The sequence below is a fragment of the Callithrix jacchus genome, chromosome X (assembly GCF_049354715.1).
Source record: "Callithrix jacchus isolate 240 chromosome X, calJac240_pri, whole genome shotgun sequence".
NCBI lineage: Eukaryota > Metazoa > Chordata > Mammalia > Primates > Cebidae > Callithrix > Callithrix jacchus.
In genome coordinates this window covers 146,921,330-146,939,807 of record NC_133524.1, presented here as the reverse complement: position 1 = coordinate 146,939,807, position 18,478 = coordinate 146,921,330, and the positions used below count along the sequence as shown (strand labels likewise).

General features: G+C 39.1%; 1 protein-coding gene across 7 annotated transcripts in view; it reads right to left on the bottom strand.

The window, feature by feature from the left end:
• The window catches only part of MTM1 (myotubularin 1), a 112,539-nt gene that overhangs the window by 79,192 nt on the left and 14,869 nt on the right, over positions 1-18,478 (bottom strand). For 5 of the 7 annotated variants that reach the window (XM_035289653.3, XM_002763363.5, XM_008990023.3 and 2 more), the window contains exons 2-4: positions 8,907-8,979; positions 5,020-5,092; positions 2,923-3,017 (exon numbers count right to left, since the gene is read on the bottom strand). In XM_035289653.3, the coding sequence (XP_035145544.1) occupies positions 2,923-3,017; positions 5,020-5,092; positions 8,907-8,969 (231 nt within the window). In that variant the 5' untranslated portion in view covers positions 8,970-8,979. The remainder of the gene's footprint in view (positions 1-2,922; positions 3,018-5,019; positions 5,093-8,906; positions 8,980-18,478) is intronic. The other 2 variants (XM_078364380.1, XM_078364381.1) reach the window with 1 other exon arrangement.

Sequence of the window (18,478 nt, the reverse complement as noted above, 5' to 3'; positions counted from 1 at the left end):
ATCTGGTATCTGTGTCTGAACTCTCTTTAGTTTGTTAAGTCCCTCTTAAAACTTGCTATCTGGCTTTGAACACAATATTTCAGATAGAGCTATTGTTTCATTTTGTCTGGCAATTATGTATACTTCTGTTAACTCAGCCTAGGGGTAGATTAGCTTTTAATCAGTCATATCCAATTACTGGTTCAAATAAGCTTGGATCCCTGTTAAGACACACCTCCTATCCCTTACTGATAACAACTGATTTTTACTGAGTAATTGTTATCTACATTCAATTTTATATTATTAGTTTTGTTCCAATATCCTATCCAGTTAAGGTCGTTTCAAACCCTGATCGCATCACCTAGCACATTGGCTAGGATGGTGTTTTTCACATACTGGGAATGCATGTGTTCTCTGTGCTCCTCTGCACTGCACCAGAAATGCTGGAAAGGAAGGGCCCTGCATCGGGAGATGTTAGTGACCACCCTTCCTGGCATTAAGCCTGAAATCCACAGCCTATAACTCTACCTAAGTGTACTGCCACCATTCAGCCCAGGTGTCTTTACCAGGGTCTGTCCTATGGCCTTGATTCCATCAAGACAATGTGCCAATAACACTCCCAGTGGTTGATTTCTTTTCTAGGTACTTAAAAATCATCTGTTTAAAATTATTATTTGTAGAATTTTTGCCAATTGTTGCCAAGGGTGAACATCCAGCTCGCTGTTGTTTTCAGAATCTTCTTTCCCATTCGGGAAAGCTAGAACATTCACTCATCTCCACTCTTACTTAAAAGTTTGAATAGAGTCACATAAATAAAATGCCCCATGGCCCGAACCATGTACCTATCCCTACAAGCACTGTGCTACAGGAAATTCCATAAGTTGGGGCAGCTATCAAAGTGGGTTCCCACAGCTAAGGTGATAGGGATAATAAACAGCATTTTTTCAGAATTCAAACATAATAATGCACAGCTTCTGCACAGCAAAAGAAACAGTCACTAGAGTGGATCGGCAACCAACAGAATGGGAAAAAATTTTTGCAGTTTACCCATCTGACAAAGGGCTGATATCCAGAATTTACAAAGAAAGAACTCAAACGGATTTACAGGAAAAAAACAAACAAGCCCATTCAAAAGTGGGCAAAGGATATGAACAGACACTTTACGAAAGAAGACATATATGAGGCCAACAATCATATGAAAAAATGCTCATCGTCACTGGTCATCAGAGAGATGCAAATCAAAACCACATTGAGATACCATCTCACGCCAGTTAGAATGGCGATCATTAAAAAATCTGGAGACAACAGATGCTGGAGAGGATGTGGAGAAAAAGGAACACTTTTACACTGTTGGTGGGAGTGTAAATTAGTTCAACCATTGTGGAAGACAGTGTGGCGATTCCTCAAGGCCTAGAAATAGAAATTCCATTTGACCCAGCAATCCCATTACTGGGTATATATCCAAAAGACTATAAATCGTTCTACTATAAGGACACATGTACACGAATGTTCATTGCAGCACTGTTTACAATAGCAAAGACCTGGAATCAACCAAAATGCCCATTGATAATAGACTGGATTGGAAAAATGTGGCACATATACACCATGGAATATTATGCAGCAATCAGAAATGATGAGTTCGTGTCGTTTGTAGGGACATGGATGAATCTGGAGAACGTCATCCTCAGCAAACTGACACAAGAACAGAAAATGAAACACGGCATATTCTCACTCATAGGCGGGTGATGAAAAATGAGAACACATGGACACAGAAAGGGGAGTACTAAACACTGGGGTCTATTGGGGGGAAAAGGGGAGGGCCAGTGGGAGGGGGAGGTGGGGAGGGATAGCCTGGGGAGAAATGCCAAATGTGGGTGAAGGGGAGAAGGAAAGAAAAGCACACTGCCATGTGTGTACCTACGCAACTGTCTTGCATGCTCTGCTCATGTACCCCAAAACCTAAAATCCAATTAAAAAAAAAAATGCACACCGTAAAAGAAAAAAAAGGTTAAAAGATACAAACTAATCTAGATTAGAACTGTCCTAAAAAAATGGTGGAGTAAAAGCAGTGAAACAAAAGCTACATTTTCCCAACAGCCTCAAGGTCACCTGTGTAGAAGCTGCTGATATGCTACTCTCTGTGAACCCTGGACCTCTTCCCTGTTCACATCTCATCAAAATATACCTCCCCTTCAGGCTGACCTGGCCAATGACAACGCACCACATCTACCGGAAGTCCTCGGTGACAGCCACAGCAGCTACTCACTCTCTCTTCCCTTTCTGAGGTATCTCTTTCCCATCTCATTGTCCTAGCCATGAAACATTCCTCGAAATGCTGGGACAAACCTTTCATGGCCGGGGACTGAAAAAGTAGAGTGGCAGTAAGCCATACCATAGTTATCCTAGTTCTACACTGCTACCTGGTGCTTTATCACTGACCACTCGAAAAAGTTCTAGAATAGTGGGCCTTACCCAGAAACTCACATCAGCATCCTCCTCTGTGATATTTTAGAAAATAGAACTGTGAGTGGACCCCAGGCCTGGATATTCTGATGCACTCTATCTAGGACATCTGTATTTTTTTTTTATTTTTAACTTTTATGGATACCATGTTGTTTGTTAAGCTCCACGAGTGGGTCTCATCTGTGCTTCTGGCAAAGAACCACTGTTCTACACCTAACTTTTCCAAACTAGCAAATGGTTACAATTACTAACCCCTCCCCCACCATTATGAGGGATAAGACTATTTTTTATTTACCCTATTCCTTACATATACAAGTGTTAGTATTAAATGAGTTTTGCATAAGCAAAATATTAAGAGTTGAGAAGCAAATATATCCCACGTTAATTTGACCCACAGTCAATCTTGCAAAGTAGAAGAGAAACAATTTAGCATTATCTTTAACAGTTAGGGTCATCTTTATGGTCTTATATTCTACTTACCGTTTCCAAACTTCTTAAATAAAGACGATAATTTGTGATGTAAACTCTTCCCTTAATGGGGCCATTGAAAGGACATATGTAAATAACTTCTTTGTCTATTGAGATAAAAAAAGTACCCTAAAATAATGGAAATATATACCAAGATACACAACAAATGGCACTAATTTAATATAAACTATTCAGTTAAGAATAACTACAATCTTAAAAAATTATTGAAAAGGTTGAAAGCAAGCACTGGCAATGCTTCTACATTACTGGCTGGGTTGAGTTGAGATAGTGGGGGAACTACTGGGGCCACATCACCTCCAGGCACTCATAATGCTTCCCTGAGCTTTCCCACAGTGCTGTCACTACCTGGGGCAAGGTGACAACAGCTCCACAGCAGAAATGAATGAGAATATTGCTGCTGCTGCTACCCTAAAGTGGTCGTAAAGGTAACAACTATTTGAGCTACTTCAACCAGAGGAAGGCAACTCACCTGGGACAATCTCATGGACTAACCAATACACTAAGAGATGAGGCTACCAATCTCTAACCACAGAAACATAATCATGTTTTTTATAAATGTCAGCAGCAAAAATCTTTTCAGTTTATTCTTTTTTTTTTAAAATAGGGTCTTGCTGTATTGCCCAAGCTGGAGTTCAGTGGCACTATCATGGCTCACTGCAGCCTCGACCTCCCAGGCTCAAGCAATCCTCCCACCTCAGCCTCCTGAGTAGCTGGGACTATGGGTATGTGCCATTGCACCTAGCTCATATTTTAATTTTTAGTAAAGATGAGGTTTTGGTATGTTGACCAACTCCTGGCCTCAAGTGATCCTCCTACTTCAGCCTCTCAAAGTGCTGGGATTACAGGTGTGAGCCACCGCACCAAGCCTCTTTCTCTTTTTAATAGTCTAGAATAGAGTTTGGCTAGGTTCACTTCAAATACTGAAGTTATATAAAACACGTGGCTAAAAGAATAGCATACCTTTGGAAGAATAAACATAAGGAGAAGTTAAATCAGAAGAATTAATTATAATAAAAATATGTCCTTGAATGTGTTAATAACTCATAATGATTTTGAAATCCCTTTCTCCTAAAGTACTAAATGAAAAATGGTAGGGCTACTTCATGCTAGTTCTATTAGTTACTACCTGGGTTAAGGTTCAGGCACTGATACCTACCACCAAAACTTCATATATGAAGACCATCAAAAGTAAAATATCCTCTTTGCTCTTATCCAGAAATTGGGATGAACACATCCCACTGGTCTCCATTACAAGACTAGAATGTGTGCAAGTTTGTGGAACTCAGAAGAGAATCTCTCATGGTGTATGGCTAATTCCCAAAGGTACTTTGCTTAGGACAGGCATCTAATTAGCACCAGGTTTTAGCCATTTAAGCTAAACAACCCAGATCTTAGTTAATTAATCAAAAGGTTCCCTGGAACATTGGTAACAACATTCGCTTCAAACACACTGAAGTCTGAGAAGAAGGTGTTGATCTGAATATAAAATATGCCCACAACATTAGCACTTGGCTTAGAAGCTGTCAGACGCTTCTATATTCTTAAGCCGGAGTGATTTAGCCCTTCCAAAGTCGATCCCTTCCTTTAAGTATATGTTTATCATGAAAAATAACATCAAAATATTACCCAAATACTACTAACTTCCATTTTCTGACAAATGAAAGGTATTTTAAAGCAATATGGTCTTCTATATTTCAAAGAGGAAAATGCTTAAGCCTTCAAGCCTTTATCATTTTAAAGCATGCATCATAGACTGAAGACCTTAATATAATTTTGCTCTTAAAACCTTAAACCATGAGAGCTTATGGCTCCAATGAGAGACGTTCAAGAGATAATGAACATTTTTTCCCTAAATCATTCTCAGTCTTTGGTACAGACACAAGAATATCACTACCCTTATGAGCATGAAGCTCTTGAAAGAACTCTTTAATCAAGAAACGGATGCAGAGAGTTCTGTGTTAACACTTCTAAACAAAGCCAGCCTATTTGTCTAAGTCTGATTTCTAAAGAGTAAGCGGGATTGAAGCCACCTGATCCTGCCAGACTTCTCCTCAAGTTATGCAAATCTGAATGTCAGCAGTTCCTTACCAGTGATTAGTGTTTCCCCTGCAAGTCGAGGAACAGCCTCAGTGAGATCCCGATTGACTCCATCTCGAGACGTCTAGAAACAAAGCAGACGCAGCCGAAGTAATGACATTCTATTTATACACTGTTTGTAAGTAGGAATAAAACCCACTAGAGATATGCTTTTTAAAGAAAAAAACAGATTTAGCATCTGGAAAAAGTGGCACAAAAATTCAAACTAAAAAAAAATACAATCTAACACCATTAATTACACGTGTCAACTTCTAATATTAAATAATGTTAGCATGCTTTTCAATGATATTAATTTTTAAACTACATTTCCAAGCACTTTAAAGTTAACAGCTTTCAGGAAAGTGATAAAAAGTAAGTATTAAGAGTATTCTATAGATACACATACACTGTAGCAGCTTTCTTTTTTCATGTTCAGCCATCTTTTGGGAAGAGTAGGAAGGAAAACTTCAATTCCACAGAGGCTTAACTGAGTAACAGTACAACTATTAGCCAGAATCCTATTACAACGCCTGAAAACCACTGTGATTACCTACTGAGGTTCCTACTTCACTAAGATCCTTCCTCACTTTTTACTTTCTCACATTTACTAAGATCCTTATCCTAGATAAGAGGAAAGAGCGGTCTGTCAGAGAACTTTTGAGCTGGCAAAAGCCTTAGGAGCCGTTTGTGCAAATTCTTCATGTCACTTTACTATTTCTCTAGGCTTCCTGGCTTTAGAGGTATTTCCAGGCATGTGCCTCATTCAATCACTTCCACAGCTCTGCTGGGCAGGCTCAGTATTATTCATCACTACAAATGCGCAGGCGACTTCGAGTTCTCAGAGTCTAATTTCCACTGATACCCACTGTCTTTCAGGTTATTCAGCCACCCTAGTGGATTAATACAATGATGTGTTGCAGGTGCTAGTCTCATGACATTTGAGGCACATCACTAACATCTGTTTGGGTAAAAGGTTTTTTTTAAGCATTACATTCATTTTTTTTTCTAGTTGTTGTCCAAAATCACACTGCAATCAATTGATGAGTGAAATTACTCAAGCTTCCGTCAGAGCAGTTTTGTGAGTATTAAGTGAAAAAAAAATACACAAGTACACTTTTATTTTTTGAGACAGACTTGCTCTGTCGCCAGGCAACAGTGGCGTGATATCAGCTTCCTGCAACGTCTGCCTCCCAGCTCCCAGGTTCAAGTGATTCTCATGCCTGAGTCTCTGGAGTAGCTAAGACTATAGATGTGAGCCACCACGCCCAGCTAATTTCTGCATTTTAGTAGAGACAGGGTTTCATCATGTTGGCTAGGGTGGTCTTGAACTCCTGGTCTCAAGTGATCTGCTTGCCTTGACCTCCCAAAGTGCTGGGATTACAGGTGTGAGCCACCATGCACACTTTTGTGAATTACCAAAGGCTATGCAAATGGAGAGAATTATTATGAAACAAGAGAAATGTGAATCGTCTAGGTGAAATATAAGTTGTCAAAGAGGGGTGCTATGCTGAATTTTCAATATTTTTTTTCCCATTCGGAGGCAGAATGAAAATTCCTACCCAATTTAAAAATTTTTCTAGTACCTGCAAGCTAAGCAATTTTACTAGCTGGGCAAGACAAACTGTTCTCAGTCAAGAATGCCTTCCTCGATGAGAAGTAAAACCATACACCTTATATAAATTGAAAGATAGGAAAGAAATTATTATCCTTGAACACTACCTCTCACTCATGAAAAACAGGTATAACGAGCAAATGCAACACTCAGTACATCTTTTAAACACCACAGCTCTGGGCCAGGAGAAGACAACAATCGAACCACAAAATAAGGGGAGTGAATGTTTAAAAAAGAATAACATGGGATTAATATAGATATACATTATATCAGAGCAGCATTATACAAGGATTTCTAGTTACGTTTTTGAAATTACTCCCGTGTTTAGAACTGATTCATGTACCATAAAAATACTTAAATACAATAAAAACATATAATCTTGGAGATGAGGATGGTCTTGTAGGCACCCAAATCAGAATATTTTAAAGGAAAAGATAGATGTGATTACATAAAAACTTTAAGTTTCTGTATTTCAAAATCAAAACAAAATACCATAAATACAATTAAAAGGCCAACAATAAACCAGGAAGAAGACTTGTAACATATATTATAGAGCTGATTATTGAAATATAAGAAACAAGCCAGGCATGGTGGTCCATGCCTGTAATCCCAGCACTTTGGGAGGCTGAGGTGGGTGGATAGCTTGAAGCCAGGAGTTCGAAACAAGCCTGGCCAAGATGGTGAAACCCCAACTCTACTAAAAGATACAAAAATTAGCCAGGTGTCGTGGTGCATACCTGTAATCCCAGCTACTCGGGAGGCTGAGGCATGAGAATCACTTGAACGAAGGAGGCGGACATTGCAGTGAGCCAGACTGCATCACTGCACCCCAATAGAGTGAGACTGTCTCAAAAAAAAAAAAAATACACACACGCACGGGCACACACACACACACACACACCACATAATCAATAAGAATTCCCCTCAAAACCACCAAAAGCCAAATAGAGGACATGAACAATCACTTCACAAAAGAAGTACAAACTAATAACAAACACACTTTTTATTTATTTGTTTATTTAGAGACAAGATCACTCTGTCGCCCCGGCTGAAGTGCAGTGGTGAGATCTCAGCTCACCGCAACCTCTGCCTCCTGGGCTCAAACAATCTCCCACCTCAGCCTCTTGAGTAGCTGGAAATATAGGTACATGCCACCACACCCAGGCTAATTTTTTGTAGTTTTGGTAGAGATAGGGTTTCACCATGTTGCCCAGGCCAGTCTTGAACTCCTGAGCTTAAGTGATCCACCTACCTCAGCCTCCTAAAATTCTGGGATTACAAGCGTGAGCCACCTCACCAGACCATAAACAAACTTTAAAAAAAAAAAAAAGTGTGTTCAAAAACTCATTAGTAATCAAGAAATACAAATGAAAAGACCACCTTTTGCTCCCTTCTGATTGCTTGGGCATCCCTATCCACCTGGTGGGAGTATAAATTAACCTTTCTGGTGGATAATTTTAGGGCCTTAAAGGGCTTATTTTAAATTAATCCCTTCCTTTTAATGCACCTTCCAAAATCTCCCTTTAATTACACATCTTCCCCTGGATACCTTGAACTATTTTCTGTTAAAGTTGTATTTGTTTTGGTTATGCAACGATTTTATCATCATGATTAGAAAATAATGCCAATATTTAGGAAGGTGTAGCAGCCTGCTCAGCAGGCCTTGGCCTTCCAGTGTGTCCTTCAGCAACCTTTCTGGGTGGAGAATTGCCTACTACCTTAAACATAAGGTCTAGCAGTCATTTCACAAGACAGAGGTTCTCAAAAACGAAGTTACGTGAAAGGATTTACAAATGTAAACCTCATTTAACACATATAAGGTATTCTATCTAAAAGCTTTGCTAGGCTGGGCACGGTGGCTCATGCCTGTAATCCCAGCACTTTGGGAGGCTGAGGCAGGTGGATCACCTGAGGTCAGGAGACCAGCCTGGCCAACATGGTGAAACCCATTCTCTACAAAAATACAAAAATTAATTGGGCATGGTAGCACACACCTGTAATCCCAGCTATGCAGGAGGCTGAGGCAGAAGAATCACTTGAATATGGGAGGTGGAGGTTACAGTGAGCAGAGATGGTGCCACTGCTACAGAGTGAGACTCTGTCTCAAAAAAAAAAAAAAAACTTTTCTGGAACAAGGTGGGACAATAAAGAAACCACATGAATAAATGTATTTATACTATGTGAATAATAAAATTCATAACAGGCTAGCCAAAAATTACCTAATATTCAAATATGAAAATAAAGAAATATAAGGAAAGAGATAAATAAATCTGAAAATTCAACTTACCCTCTTAATAGACTCATTCTCCAAGGAGTGTGAATTATATTTAGAAGTTGATGCAGAAGCCATACTGGAAACTCTACCAAGAAAGACAACATTCAATATCAGCTGAATTTGTATGCAATTTCACACATATGTGATATCTGAGATTAAAATATGGCAACTGAGAGCAAACGGCACTACTTTACAGGTTCTATTTCCATACTAGGCCCCAGTGGTAGTGAGACATACAAATGACGAACCAGACCAACCAGAGCACAGGCCGTATGTGAGAGCGCCAATCAAGGTGCAGGGCACTAGGAGAGAACAGACAAGGGGAGCTAAAGGCACAAGGGGGCCTCAGCAGAAGACACCACACACATTCCAGGACTTTTTATTCCTAGTGCTCAAATTGCCACCTAAAAAAACTTAATGTTTATTAATTGTGCAACAGGCCTCAAATTTCCTTACTCCTTAATTTTTAAAGATAATTTAGAGGTATCCAAGCAGAATGAAAAAAGAATGGACAATTTAACTCTCACTATTTTCTCTTTTAAGAATTTTGTTTTCTCCAAATGATGGCATGGATTTGACTGAAATCAAATTAGTAAGATTTGATTTAATCAGTATTTTCTAGGGAAAGTATATACTTCATTTAAATAATGCATATTCATCACAGTTCAGGCGTAAATGAAAGCATTATATTCAGAACATACACAAATAGCATTTGAATGCAAGGATTTATTTAGACGTATGAAGATCACAGCAACAGAAAACTAAGTACTGCTTCGGTTATTTTACCAACGTTTAGAACACAGATAAATACACATGAAGTCAGTGGGAGGTAAACCACATCCAATTCAACAAGGCGACTGTGGATATTTATAGAGATCTTTTTGCCAGGCTGCATTAAAAGAGCAACCAGACATACTAACAAAATCCAGCAATGGGGAACATTAACCCATTTATGCTGGAGGCTGCAAATTATTTTTGTGAAAAATCAGAACTTGGTGATGACCTTGGGCAGTAGGATGTAAGTAACTCCCACAAGCTTAGTGTTCCAATAGTGGAACACCAGGCATAAATGAGTCAACACGCCTTGGCACAAAACCTAGTGAGATTTAATATCTTCACAGTACTGGCCACTGTCCTTAAGATATAGTTGAGAGAGGTGACTAAGTCACAGACGAAGACAGCCACCAGGATGAAGAGGTGGAGAGATGACCGGATAGGGGCCATCTTACAAGGTTAGGACTGTCAGGATTCCCTCATCAGAGTTCAACACTGCGAGGCCAAAGTTTGTGTCTGTTTGGTTCGTGGATGTATCCTGGCACATGCTGGAACTCACAACTATCTGGTCAATGAATCGATGATTACGTGGCAAATATACAGTACTGTGACATGTCATGACAGGGTGAGCATGTATACTAGTTCACCAAATCCCAGAACACTGGAACTAGGCAACTACCACTGAGGCTTAAAAGTGAACAATTACCACAAAATACTTCTTTATAGAAAGAGAGACTTAACTTAAAAGACCTGAAACGACCTACAGGCAGCACAATGCAAAATTAAAAATAATTTTTAAAAAAGATTAATGAATAACACGAAAATGAATTAAATTCAGACAAAATGGTACAATATGCTTTGAAAAACCCTTTTAACCTTAAGTTCATGTCCAAGCAAAATAACCCGTTATTCCTGGAGACAGCAGAATGGATGAGATGAACTATGGAGCAAGTTAGATGTATTTGCTCTGAAATTTTTCTATTGACTAAACAAGACTATATATTAGGGGCAGATTTTCTTCAGTAACATATAAAATTACTTTTTAGTATAGATACTTTAATATTTAAAATGCTTCATTAGTATGTCAACTTTTTTTTTAAAGTTAAATTCTTACTATCAAGTCAGTATAAAAAAATCTAAACTCCTGGTTACACAGTCAACTCAGTCAACGTCACCACCCTGCTCATTCATGGGCCATGAAAGAACGGTGAGCCTTCCTGCTGTTTGTGATTTTCATGCAAAAATTTCAATTTAAAATAAATATAAAGGAAGAAAGCCCTCATTTCCCCTCATGTAACTCACATACCATACCGTTCACCTTTTTCAAGTGTACACTTTATAGGTTTCTAGTATATCCAAAGTTGTGCCACTATCATCACAATCAATTTTAGAACATTTTTATCATCCTAAAGAGAAACCCCCTACCCATTAGTACTCACCCACCATTCCTAATCCTCTAGCAACCACGAATTTGCTAACTCTATAGACTGGCCCACTTTGGGCATTTCATATAAATGAAACTAAACAATACGCAGCCTTCATGTAGAAAGCTCAGTTTTTAGTTCCACCAGACACTACTACTACTATTAATAGCTGGATCAAGGACACATCCGAGAAATCCAAGGGTGCAGAGAACATGTGCCAGTTCCACAATGAGGCTGACTTTCAAATCTCATCAGTGAGCCTCTCTTTGTTGAATGGTTTTGATTGATCCCTGAAGTTTACGGAAGCTGACTACATTCAAATTCCAACTCTGCAACTCACCATTTGACCTTGAGTAGGTTATTTAAGTTCTCTGGGCTTTGGTTGCTGTTCCTGCCATTTTACATCAACATTATCGGGTGAAACAAATAAATCAATACATTCATGAAGTACTTGGAACCAAACAGTATATCTGTTAACAAATTACTAGCATTTTAATTTTTATGAGCACAAAAGGAAAACTATTGAATGCCAATGTCTTAGCTGATTTTTCTACAAATTAGTACTGACCTTAGAAATAATAGGGAGAAAAGTTTACTCCTATAGGGACAGTGCATAGCTAGTAGCGACTCAGCTATAAAGTGCTTTTTGCTTTAAAACAAAATAAGTACATGACAATAGTGGCTCTAATGGGAAAATGGGAAGCAGTGTAGCACTTTGGAAAATGTACTAGACAGGTGTGCAAAAGCCCTGGGCTGTCTCTAACTTACCAAAGGAAGTTCATCCATATCTTTGTCTACAAAATGACTATGTTAGCATAAAGGCAGTTTGGTGAGAGTCAGAAGCTATAGTGAAGTCTACGAAAATCAGCTACCCTTTTGGTTACAGACTATTTCATCCCAAAGCCCTAACAATCAAGTTTTTATCCTTTTTATTTAAAAACAACAACGACAACAAAAACGTTGATTTTTGGCTACCTTGGCTTTAAAGCAAAAATTGAAACTTGATTCCCTATATATACGTCAACTATGGCACTCTAACCAGAGGTAGACGTCTATCATTTTTGATCCCCCAAAATAACCTTTGAGATGATTTAAACCCAACCCTCTCCTGTTACAAAAGAGATGAGGAGGGCTTAGAAGGTGTGTGACAAGGTCCTGGAGTGACTTATTGGCAGGGCCAACTCTAGCCTAGGTCTCCTAGTACTGCAGAGTCCCCTCTACCTACAGAAAAGTGCTTATAAGCGGTCTCTGGAAAGAAACCAGCTTGCACGTGACTGGTCTCAATCTCAGTAGAAGAGCTTTAGACTAAGAAACATAGTTAAGAGAACTCAAATCACCCAGCCAACCAACCTTTGGGGCTTCTAAGCCCCAAGAAATTTTATCTGTTTTATTTATTTACAGCACCTGTAACAGTGCCTGGCACCCAAGATACGTAACAGGTATTTGTTAAATGAGCGAATGAACTGGACAATTAGGGACTGGCCAAGGAACTTAACAGTCATTTGCACAATATTTCACTTAAGCCAGAAGTTCACACAAACTTATGTTTGAAATGGTACAAGGCCTTGGCTAATCAGGATGGTCCAGGCAGGGAGTGGGCAGCAGAACTGCAGTGTTAACTTGTACCCCTTTGAAACGATTTGCACTGAAAAGAATTTGAGCAATGCTATCTTCCCTTACAGGCTTTTCCATGAAGCAGACGTTTCAAGTTAAGGCACATTCATCCCAGTGTAGGGGGTGGGATTGGTCAGTTGAATCTGTGGAGGCAGCTACAAAACCTTTCACTGCGCCCTTTTTTCCAGACTAAGGAACTGTTTTCCCTTTTCTGTAGAATATGAAAAACAAGATTACACAAACCTGAAGCATACATAATTAAAAACATTAAAAAATGCATGCCATTTTAACTCTTATGTTAAAAATCTAAAAGCAGCAAAACTAGAAAATAACTTTGACCTCCACCTCGTAGGGCCTTTGCAAGCAAAATGCAAATACCAAGGGGAGCTCTATTTCCAACGTCACCTGATTTGAGATCAATGGCCCTTATGGAGTGGTTTTTCTGAACTTTTTGTATACAAACAAAATAGTGACAAAGATATGCAGCCTTTATTTTCTGATGAGCCTTAATGTGATTTATGACTCTGTGTTGGCATTTACGTTAAGTTCAATCATGCTCTTTCTCTGGAAAGATACTGCTCATGGAAACATACTGAGACTTAAAACTTGACTTCTAAAGTTTGTCAGAGAACGAGCAGCCTCTCCGTTAAGAATTCCAGCTCTTTCTAAGGTAGTTGTCCTTACTTAGAGGTCTGTTTCGGAAAAAGATACCAAATCTGTTTGGCAGTGGTGCTCAATACTATCAGACCTGAAACTCCCTTGGTTATAAAACAAATTTCTGTGAAGTCCCCTTTGCTAGGCTGAAATGAAAACCATGAATATCATCAACCTAAACATGATAAAAAATAAATATACTGAACTAACTCCAATATAAAGGAGAACTAAAAGGACAGTGATTTATAATAAAATAATGTATTTTTCAATATGTTACACCATAACCAAAACATTCCCCCATTTCCAATTTGGCCTCTAGGGGGAGTGTCACCCCCAATGAGAACCATTCGCAGAGTTCTATACCTGGAGTGCCAGTAAATGCAGGATTTACTATAGATTAAACTTATTCTGATTTTTTGCATTAAAGTGGCTTGAATCATAGGCCACTTAGGAGGCAAGAAAATGAAACATACCTTGAGATGTCCTCATTCTATTGTCCTCAATAGAATGCTTCTATTCCAGCCATTTTGAGAATGTACGCCATCAATTTAACACATATATATTTGCTTACTTAAAGGGAGAGGGGTCAACTCACATGAAAATAAACTATGATCTGCAAAAGTGGAAGTTTAGTTCACTTTTATACATTTTCCTTTGAACAAGGGATTGGCAAACTTTTCATGTAAAGGGCCAGATACCCAGACATTTCTGTTGCAAATACTCAGTTCTGTGTTGTAGCACTGAAGCAGCAACATGAAAATAAATGATGGGCTATATTCCAACAAATTTTTATTTACAAAAACAGGCTGTCACACCCTGCATTAAACTATTAAAATCATTCCCATGTGAACTGTTTTCAGCCAAAGTACATAATAATCATATTCTCTTGAACTAAAAAGCCATTAACCACATCATTCAGAGCTTGTCAAAATGCCACTGTGCCATCTACAAAACAGTGTAATACAGTTGAGAAAAAGGAAGGGATTCTGTGTTCAGACCAATCTGTGTTTCAGATCCCAGTTCTGTCACTTAATTACTGCAGTTCCCAGTCTGTAAAATGGGCGTGATACTGATACTACCAGCCCTCACAGTGCTGTCATGAAGAACAGGTAAAATTATAGCACAGCAGATGGCCCAACAAAGATGCTCAAATACCAGTTCCCTTCCTCCTACCATGGACTTTTTTTTTGAGATAGAGTCTCATTCTGTCGCTAAGGATGGAGTGCAGTGCTACCATCTCAGCTCATTGCAAACTCTGCCTCCTGGGTTTGAGTGAGATTCTCCTGCCTCAGCCTCTTGAGTAGCTGGGATTATAGGTGTGTGCCATCATGCCTGGCTAATTTTTTGTATTTTTAGTAGCGACTGGATTTCACCACGTTGTCCAGGCTGGTCTCGAACTCCTGACCTCAAGTGATCTGCCCGCATCGGCTTCCTCCCAAAGTGCTAGGATTATAGGCGTGAGCCACCACACTCAGCCCAGTGAACTCTAAAGTCACTCCCCAAGCTGGTGCTAATATGCTAGGCTGGTTGTCCACAAAATATACCATATCCTTGACTGCCTAACCATTCTCCACACAGGTTTTCCAAGGTGATCAATCTAATCTCCTCAAGACTCCAATCAGCCTTACAGCAGTTTATCTTAAAATATGCCTACTTTCATTAAAAAAAAGAAAACACTGGACTCCTAGCCCAGGGAAACTTTCCATGGAATCCTTAACATACAGATTTTATCTCTTTACCTTCTATTCAGGTACAGGTATCTAAAAATAGGCTAGAAATCTAACTATATTTATTCCAAAAAATGATCCCCCAAGTAAGTGGCTTACTGTCCACACAGACACATGTAACAGATACATTTAGAGCTTCTTGACTTGTCTTGGTCACTTCAAGTCTCAGGGCTACAGGGTATTTGGTTTGATGATTCCTCTTTGAAAATTATAAGATGCTAAATAGCATTTCATTTAAAATATCACTCTTTGTATAATTTTGATATTTACAATACACTTTAAACATCATGATATATCTACTTCTATTTCTTTAAATGTTGCAAAGACCTTTGGCTAAAAATAATGTAATTCCGACCCAGTGGAGAATGCATTTTGAATCATTTTTTCCAGTGGTTAGTGATGGATTTGGGCTGATCTCTTCACCCTATTTCTTGGTCCCATCGCGACAAATGGCACATCTTTAAGAGAGCTGACTGGCTTTAGTGGCATGAGCTGTGGCCATGGAACAAGGTAACTTTAGAAGTTCTTTGTAAATTGAAAGTGATATGGTAGGTAAACTATTAGAAAAGTCAACTACTATCAGGTTATTTGTTTGAAATGTACAAAGGCTACCTAGCAATGCTGTACACATTTAAACAGATCATTAAACTCACCAATGGATTTTTTAACAGTCAAATACCTGCCAGTAAACAAAGTTTTAAAATAGGAACAAGATCAAGTTCCTGTGCATCTGCCAATTCCAAAACTCATGAACCCAGCTGATCTGCTCAATGAAGAAAACCTGTATTTTATTGAACTATTTTCCCCTGGGAGAACTATTCACAAAAAGTACATTTTAAACTTATAAGTAAACAGTAACTTCTTTAGCAAAAGTTAAAACAGTAATTGTTGAAGAATAGAAACATGTAAATAGTTTTTTTTTTTTTTTTTTTTTTTTTTTTTTTTTTTTTTGAGATGGGGTTTTGCTCTTGTTGACCAGGCTGGAGTGCAGAGGCGCGATCTCGGCTCATTGCAACCTCTGCCTCCTGGGTTCAAGCAATTCTCCTGCCTCAGCCTCCCGAGTAGCTGGGATTACAGACTTGCACCACCATGCCCGGCTAATTTTGTATTTTTAGTAGAGACAGGGTTTCTCCATGTTGGTCAGGCTGGTCTTGAACTCCCAACCTCAGGTGATCCACCCACCTCAGCCTCCCAAAGTGCTGGGATTACAGAGGTGAGCCACTGAGCCCGCCCTGTAAATAGTTATAACTATGGTAGTAGCAAAGGTGCCAGATCAAAACATCTTCTTACTTTCCAAGAACCTTCTCAGGTCTGGGCTAAAGGACCCCAAAGAAAAGCCCAGGCATTGGGCATTACTGATGAAGATTTTTTTCAACTAAAATTAGTAGTGGAGGAGGAGGGAAAAAAAGGACCTCTAGAGTGGATGTGCACAGTATCTAAAAAAACTAAAGAGAGAAGGCTGGAGATAACCTGCCATTTGAAATAATTCCTGTAGGTACTCTCACTTGAAGGTAGAAACATGAGCTTTGTTGGCATCGTGTCCTTATTTACGTGCTTCAAGGCACAGAAAGCTTTTCCTGACTTCTCCACACACATCACACACACACACACACACACACACACACACACACACACTCTCTCTCTCTTTTCTCTCTCTCTTCACTTCTCTGTACATCATACATATTTCTAATATAGTCAGCCCCCCACCCACATCCAGGAGTTCCACATCTGGGGATTCAACCAACTGTGGGTCAAAAATATTTGGGAAAGGCCAGGTGCGGTGGTTCAAGCCTGTAATCCCAGCACTTTGGGAGGCCGAGGCAGGTGGATCACGAGGTCAAGAGTTCGAGACCATCCTGGTGAACATGATGAAACCCTGTCTCTATTAAAAATACAAAAATTAGCTGGGCATGGTGGTGCATGCCCGTAATCCCAGCTACTCAGGAGGCTGAGGCAGGAGAATTGCCTGAACACAGGAGGCGGAGGTTGCGGTGAGCCAAGATCACGCCATTGCACTCCAGCCTGAGTAACAAGAACGAAACTCCGTCTCAAAAAAAAAAAGTATTTGGGGGAAAACCACCAAAATAACAGTACAACAAAAAATAATACAAATAAAATAATACAAATAGAAAAAACACAAACAGGGAAACAATTCAAATATAAATTTTTATTTGGATTTATGTAGCATTTCCACTGTATTAGGTATTATAAGTAATCTATAGAGGACTGAAAGTACACAGGAGGATACGCATAGGTTATATGCAAAGACAATGCCATTTTATATCAGGGACCTGGGCATCCAAGGATTTTGGTATCCTCAGGGGTCCTGGAACCACTTTCCTGCAGATATCAAGGGACGACTGTATTTCATTTCTCACCCTGTACTTATGCCTTGACATTTTCTGTCCCATCTCTTAGATTTCTAGAATTTCCTAAGGCCAAGGGCCATGTTTTCCACTCTGGCACCAGCACAAAGCACAGTTTGGGTACTCAGTATTCAGTGAAAAAACAAATAAGCATCACCCTCATAAATGTTCATGACTTTGGAGAAGTCAGTCATCAGCCATTAAAGGTACTCCAACCTACCTCCCTAGGACTGATTTTCAGGTTTATAATTCCCTTGCATATCTTTAAAATTTTCCATATATGTGTACATCCCTAAATAATATATTGATTTTCCATGTTTCTGAAGTTTTATGTAATTGGAATCATTATACATTCTTCTGCTACTTGCTTTTCTCACATAGTGTTATTGAGAGAGCCATAAATGTTGATGTATATAGTTGTGTTCCACTCATTTTCACAGCTGCAAAGTAGGCCATTGCTTTGCACTTGGTTTTTCCATTCTCCTCCCAGTGATCATTTGAGCTGTTTCCAGGTTTCACTATTATAAACAGTGCTGTTATAAGCATCCTTGGAAATGTCTCCCATTCCCAGCACACACGTAAGAAGTGTATTTTTGTGCCAGATTTTCATATATGTGAAATATATATATATATATTTGCTGCCAGATCAGGTATGGGAAATACATGAATATTATATTTATATATTTATTTATTTTTATTTTTTATTTTTTTAGAGATGGGTTTCACCATATTGGCCAGGCTGTTCTTGAACTCCTCACCTTGTGATCCATCTGCCTCAGGCTCCCAAAGTGCTGGGATTACAGGCACGAGCCACTACGCCCGTCAAAGTACATGGAGAAGATGGGTAATGGATGAAAACATAGGCAAATCCACCATTTGAAATAAAACGAAATCCCAAGCTTGTCAACACTAATTCAAGCAGATGGGCAGTGTATTGGTGTTCTGGGGCTGCTGTAAAGAAGTCCCACAAACTGGATGGCCTAAAACAACAGAAATAAATTCTCTCACAGTTCTAGAGGCTCAAA